General features: G+C 41.6%; 1 protein-coding gene across 1 annotated transcript in view; it reads left to right on the top strand.

The window, feature by feature from the left end:
• Positions 1–6676, top strand: part of LMNB1 (lamin B1) — a 25150-nt gene extending 18474 nt beyond the window's left edge. The window contains exons 8-11 of the mRNA XM_015811140.1: positions 1489–1593; positions 1952–2071; positions 2298–2414; positions 5875–6676. Coding sequence (XP_015666626.1) covers positions 1489–1593; positions 1952–2071; positions 2298–2414; positions 5875–5916 — 384 coding nt within the window. The 3' untranslated portion in view covers positions 5917–6676. The remainder of the gene's footprint in view (positions 1–1488; positions 1594–1951; positions 2072–2297; positions 2415–5874) is intronic.
• Positions 6677–7106: the final 430 nt, after the last annotated feature.

Here is a 7106-nt window from a genome sequence, read left to right as displayed (position 1 = left end):
AGTGATGAAGATACGTTGTGGCTGGATCCACGCCAGCGTAGGCGCGACAAGCGTGCGCAGCAGAAAAGGAGACGTGCCAGAGATTAAGCTGAGTCACTGGACCACACCCCACAGGCTATAAAAGGGAGGTGGTGGCCATTTGGACTCTGTGACGGACAAAGCTAAATCTCTGGCGAAGTAGTTTGCTGTGGATTGAATTGCAAACTGTGTGTATTGTTTTTCGTTTCTGTGTTCTCTGAGTAAAAGTGCTTGGCAGGCAGATACGGAGCTGCTGCCAAGTTTCTTATCTGTGGCGTGGAGTGTGGAGAAGTTATTTAACCCTCGGCTGGCTGTTTGGGTGTGTGTGTCAGACGGGGACAGAATAATCCCAGTAGTGACATATTTTATTACACAATTCATTCTTCTCCAGCCTCTGTGTGCCAAATTCCCTAATTCTCAGCAATTGCCATACTGGCTAGGGACTATTGGGAATTTAAGTTTATATAACTAAAGGATGGATAAGGCTGACATAAGTTAGAGATGGGAACTTAAAGCCTTTCAGAAACTACAAATATAGCATTATTTCATTGCTCATGAAAAGGGAGCTGTTGGAAGATGAAGTTAAGTGGTGCCTGGAAGGCCAAAAGTTTAAAGAGTTCTCTTAAAGTTTAGCTACCGCTTAATAGTGTTGCATGATTCAACTTTCTTTGAATAAATTGCCAATTCCAGAAAAACTATTGTATTTATTCTGTGTTGATTGATAAAAGGGATAGAGCAGTGGTGGCGAACCTATGGCACGGGTGCCAGAGGCGGCACTCAGAGCCCCCTCTGGGCACGCGCACTGTCGCCCCAGTACTAGGCCTTCAGCTGGGTTTTATAAAACCTTTTTGCTTTAGGCCTCTGCAGCCATGTGCAAAAAAAAAAGGTTCAATCAATTTCAACTTCTCATGGGGAAAAAAAAGATCTTGCAAAGTTGGAATTGATTGATTGAACTTTTTAGCCCCACCCAGTCTGCTGTTACCACCGCAGCCATGCCCACCCAATGGGCCACACCCACCCGGCACCCGCCGATACATAAGTGGGTTTTGGGTTGCAGTTTGGGCACTCAGTCTCTAAAAGGTTCGCCATCACTGGGATAGAGAATATGCAAAATATATTGTATATAATTCTATTAGTCTGAATGGCTTAATGGGTAGAAATATATACTATATGTACCCATGGCTAAGCCAACAATTTTAGGTTCCAAAATATACCCCAAAATTGTGTTTGGTCTGTCTGTATACCAGCTTTTTTAAAGCCTATCACAGCATTAAAATCATGCAGTTTTATAAATTACGACATAAAAAATTGTAGTTTCCTGCCTGTCACCATGGTTAAAAATTTGAAGTTATATTTATGTGCAGATAATACGTTTTTTTGTGGTATTTTGGTTGAAATTTCAAGGGTTGGCTTATCCATGTTCATATATAATTGCCTAATACAGAATTTTTTTTCTCTGATTTAATTTAGGATCAACCAATGGGAGGTTGGGAGATGATCAGAAAAATAGGAGATGTTTCTGTTAATTATAAGTATACCTCAAGATATGTGCTGAAGGCAGGCCAGACTGTTACAGTAAGTGAAATCAACTTTGTGGAAATCAAAATGTAGCTTGCTAATAAAATATAAATCTGGACAACAACCAGAGGGTCCAGGTGGAGTGGAATAATAACTAATTAAGATATTTGTAAATTAATCCTAATCAATATTATGAGTGTCATTTGGATTCTTTTCTCTAAGAAAATGAAGCCTGCTATTGATTATAGGTCAATGTCTTTAAACTACTATTTTGCTTAGATTCCTGGCCAATTTGTATCCAAAAACATGCAGTTTTGGTGCAGTTTGTCTTTTAACCTTATATGTAAATAGAGATGCAAAGATCCTTACTGGCAGATACATATTAATTTTGTATGATCTACTTTATTTTTCTCAGGTATGGGCTGCTAATGCTGGAGTAACAGCCAGTCCTCCTTCTGACCTCATCTGGAAGAACCAGAATTCCTGGGGCACTGGCAAAGATGTGAAAGTTGTTCTGAAAAACTCTCAGGGAGAGGTAATGTAGATATATATGACTCCATTGCCTTAATACAGTTTAATTTATTTGGTTAAAAAAGGTTGTGATCAAACAGGAGTAAGGCTGTGATTTTCCTTTTAATATATAGTGCACTTCTCCAAGTGGGATTTATATATTCACCGCAGCAGTACATGCTTACAGGACATAAAAATAAAAAAGTCCTGAAATAGTTTGTTTGATAATAACCCAGCAATGTCCATTATAGGAAGTGGCCCAGAGAAGCACTGTCTTCAAAACAACTTTGCTTGAAATTGAAGAGGGGGAAGAAGTAGAAGAAGAACCAATTGAAGCTGTAGAAGAGGAAGATCTATTTCACCAGCAGGTATCCTATAATTTCAAATATCTTTAAAAAAATCATATCTTCTGAATAATGTATGGGGTTTTGCAGAAAACCAGGATAGGAATACATTTAATTGTTTAAGAAACCAACATAGAGCTCTCACGAATGAAATAAATATAATTCAAATAATCTACTGCAGACTGAGATCCAGACAACTTTTTCTGGCAGTTCTAGCTATAATGTGATATTATTGTTTGCTAGGGTTGCTGGTGGCTGTTGGTAATCTGGAGGGTAAAGAAGGAACTATTAACTATCCATTTGAAAGATCAGTAAGGGAAGAAAGACCAGTCACTCCACCCTCATTAATAAAGCCACGAGCAAAGTAACATCACTAGGCTTAGAATAGAATAGAGCTGGAAGGGATCTTTGAGGCCTTCTAGTCCAGCCCCCTGCTCAAGCAGGAGAACCTATACCATCTCAGACAAGTGACTGTCTAGCCCAGTGGTGGCAAACCTATGGCACGATGCCAGAGGCGGCACTCAGAGCCTTCTCTGTGGGCACGCACACCATCGCCCCAGTCCTAGGCCTTCCGCTGGGTTTTATAAAACTTTCGCTTTAGGCCTCCGCCGCCGTGCGCCCAAAAAAAAAAAAGGGTTCAATTTCAACCTCGCAGGAAAAAAAAAGATCTTGCGAAGTTGGAATTGATTGATTGACCTTTTTAGTCCCCTCCCCCCAGTCTGCTGTTACCACCGCAGCCACGCCCACCCAATTTGCCACGCCCACCCGGCACTCGATGATGCATACGTGAGTTTTGGGTTGCAGTTTGGGCACTCAGTCTCTAAAAGGTTCGCCATCACTGGTCTAGCCTTTTTAAAAAAAATCTCCAGTGATGGAGCGCCCACGATTTCTGGTGGCAAGCTCTTCCACTGGTTAATTGTCCTCACTGTCAGGAAGTTTCTCCTTAATTCCAGGTTGCTTCTCTCTTTGATCAGTTTCCAACCATTGTTTCTTGTCTTGCCTCTGGTGCTTTGGAGAATAATTTGACCCCCTCTTCTTTGTGGCAGCCCCTCAATTACTGGAATACTGCTATCATGTCTCCCCTATTTCGTTTTTTCTTAAGACTAGCCAGACCCAAGTCCTGCAGCCGTTCTTTGTATGTTTTAGTCTCCAGGCCTTTGATCATCTTAGTTGCTCTTCTCTGAATTTTTTCCAAACTCTCAACATTTGTTTTTTTGGTGATATGGTGACCAAAATTGGCTGCAGTATTGGCTGATTGATAAGCACATAAAATACTGCCAGGCAAATATCACCATGTCTATCCAGATCTACATTAACTATCTTTAGCTTATGAGGTAGTAGAGAATGAACTGGGAAGAGTGATACGTTTGTGCTTATGTTCGAAATGCTTTTCAATTACTTGTGTTTTCCTCAGTGTACCTTTAGTCTTCTGTTTACCAGTTCCTAATTTGAAATGAAATGTCCCAGTTTTTCCCTAAACTTACTTTAGAACAGTGTTTCCCAATTCTGGCAAGTTTAAGATGAGTGGATTTAAACTTCCAGAATTCTCTAGGCAGCATGCTGCCTGGAATTTCTGAGAGTTCAGGGACATATTTCTTAAAGTTCATGAGATTAGGAAACACTGGTCTAGATCAAGAGTTCCCCAGCCTGGGCCGGAATGGGACCATAAGGCTCCCACCCTTGGCCATGCCTCCGTCACCTTGCACCTCCGCCCATTTACCTCTAGCATTTCTCCTCGGCTGGCCCTTCCCCCACCCATTCTCCCTGGCCAATGGGCCCCGTGCCCTTCGGCCTGGCACTTTCGCCAAGGCCCTCTTTGGCCGCATGGGACAGATAGCTACCAGCTAATCGGGTGGCAGGAAAAAGCCATGATGCTGCAGGGAGGCAGCGTGCAATGGGCAATTGCAGGGCATGTATTGTGGGGCAGCAGGCGAATGGCAGGTCCGGCACAGCTTCTCCAATTGCAGAGGGGACGGGTGGGTGCACAGGCAAATGGCAGGGCAGGCGCGGCATCTCTGATTGTGGGTGGGTGCACAAGCATATGGCAGGGCCGGTGTGGCTTCTCCGATTGCAGGGGAGAACAGGTGGGGGTGCAGGCGAACAGCAGGGCAGGCACAGCTTCTCCAATTTCAGGGGGGTGGGTGCACAGGAGAACCTTTCTGAAGGACCATGCTGGGGAAGCTGCAGACTCCAAATCCTCTTTCTGTCTATCTTGATTGTGCTGCCAAATTTCAGTCACCAGATAGGTGACTGCCCCCTCCCCTCCCAATGATCACCTTGCTAACCCATTCTAGGCCTTGTGTCTCCTTCCTTTGCGCTGCCCTCTTTCTGTCCCCCCTTGCAATCGGAGAAGCTATGCCTGCCCTGCCATTCACCTGCGTAACCCCCATCAACCCACAATCGGAGAAGCCGGGCCATTGCACTTGCACCCTGCAGCACCATGGCTTCTTCATGCTACCCAATTGGCTGGCGTCTATCTGTCCCATGCGGACAAAGGCCCGGGGCAAAGGGGGCCTCGGCGAAAGGGCCAGGCCAAAGGGCACGAGGGCAAGGGGCCCATTGGCCAGGGAGAATGGGCAGGGGAGAGCCAGCCGAGGAGGAACACTGGAGTAAATGGGCAGAGGCATGAGAAGAGAGGTGAAGGAGGCATGGCCAAGGATGGGAGCCTTATGGTCCTAGACCCACCCGGGTCTCCGGTCTTCACATGAGCTGCCTTGCCTCTCAATCTTTTCAGTCCCTTTCCCTACACTTAAATTCAAGCGTGGCATCTACAAGTCACAAGTATGTGCTGTGCTGCAGTCGCTCCCCCCCCAACCTCCAAATCTTCTCACCAATTTCTCTTCCATCCTCTTCAGAGATTGCATATTACTGCCCATAAATTGAAGAGCAGCATGTCCAATCACTCCCCCCCCCCAATAGTACCTTCCTTTTCTTGTGTTTCCTTAGCTATAATCAAGTGGCCTTGCTTGCTTTTTCCAATCATCCCAACATTGTTATGCCTGGAATACTTCACATTTCAGGCCCATGTCTGGAGAAAATGTGTGCTTTGAGACAAACATGCTGAAAACTGTTGCGTCTCTGGTACAATCCCATGTTAAAAAAAATAGTTTCTAGCAACAACGTAGAATTTAGTTGTATTTCAGCTTTTGCATATGAAACTTCACTCAAGATTTCAAAGGAAATAGTTATTCGTATGTTTCTGATATTGTATATATAACAGTATTGTTCAGGTATCAGAAGAGTGATGCCACTTACATAATAGCTGTCAAACAGAATTTATATTAAAGCTGCTTTGTACAAATAATTTTAATACTCTTGAATTGTTTCATGTTTTTCTCCTATGACAGAACATAAAATGCATTGTTAATAAGATTCAGATATAATTTGGGAAAGTACGCAGATTATTCATGATACTGAATGTATATCAAAGTATACGGTTTTATATATCAGTTACTGTCTTAACATTTTTTTATATTTAAAATAGGGGGAGCCACGAGGAGCCAACAGAAGCTGTGCAATCATGTAAATGCTGATCATCTAGTCCCCAGTTATGTTTATCCCATCCTGCAGAGGAGAACATTCTTGGAAGCACAACATATTTTTGTATTTCCTTTTGTGAATTTTAAAGCTGTGTCTGGCCTTAATTTCCTTTGTCCCAGAGACGGAGGTTTTTGTATGTCAAAATCATATATATAGCTTTTTGAAATGTGAAAAATATTGACACTGAACTATGTATTGTTTTTTCAAAAAAACAACCCTCATTTTTACAGTGGTCCTTTTTTAATATTCTTGTTAAAAATACTTGTGTGGGGTTTGGTTGTTAGTCTAGCCATCTACTCTATCTTTTTACATTCGTACATGCTTTTTGGAAGGGGAAGGAAAGTGCTTTCAACAAATTTTTGTATGGAAAACTTTTGTATTTTAGCAATCAAGCTACATAAATTTTACTCAAAATATTTGTAAAGAATATTGTCTTGTCTATTAGTTACATCATAAATAGAAGGATGAAGGATATAAAACAATTTGACTAGTTTTACTTAGCAATTTAATCAGGAAATGGGCTTATGTTAATGTGTGATGTATGTTTTTAAATTCTAGTGTAACTTGCATACTTTTTCATGTCATATTAACAAAATAAAAGCTATCTTAAGAAGGCTTGCATGTTAATACTTTGGAAAAAAGTTGACTTTTTAGTAATGATGAAAATATAAAATCATCAATGTTAGTGAAAAGGAATCAATTGTTTAATAACTGTATCTTAGATGAATTGGTGTTTTTAGATTTTATAAAGTATTGTCATCTTACTCTTACAACCCGCAAGAAAATATTTTTTCCTTTGGCTGGATGGGAGGGTTTAATCAGTGGTAGTATTTATGGCAAGTTAAAATAGGTTTACAAAGGAGAGAGTAATGCTTACAATGCAGATCAGTGAAAGTGGCACTGCTCTGTCTTTCTCCAAGAGGGTAGAAAAATCATATGACCGGGTCTCCCTACGTAAGGCAGGCTTGCACAGTAGATAATGTCCTCCTACTCTGGAAGACTCTGAATGGTCATGCAAAGTCTGACAAGCCTTTACTCAGCTCTTACCCATATTAAGAATAGTTAAAATTATATCTCTTATTTAGTATTTTTTTAAAAAAGCTACAACATATTAATCTTTTTAGTTTTGTGAGCATCAGTGCTTCAACATTGCTATTGTACAGATTCAGATTTACA

The sequence above is a fragment of the Protobothrops mucrosquamatus genome, unplaced genomic scaffold, assembly GCF_001527695.2.
Source record: "Protobothrops mucrosquamatus isolate PMUCROS unplaced genomic scaffold, P.Mucros_1.0 scaffold_46, whole genome shotgun sequence".
Lineage (NCBI taxonomy): Eukaryota > Metazoa > Chordata > Lepidosauria > Squamata > Viperidae > Protobothrops > Protobothrops mucrosquamatus.
Note: the sequence above shows the minus strand (reverse complement) of the source record. Positions and strands in the feature narration are given on the sequence as shown.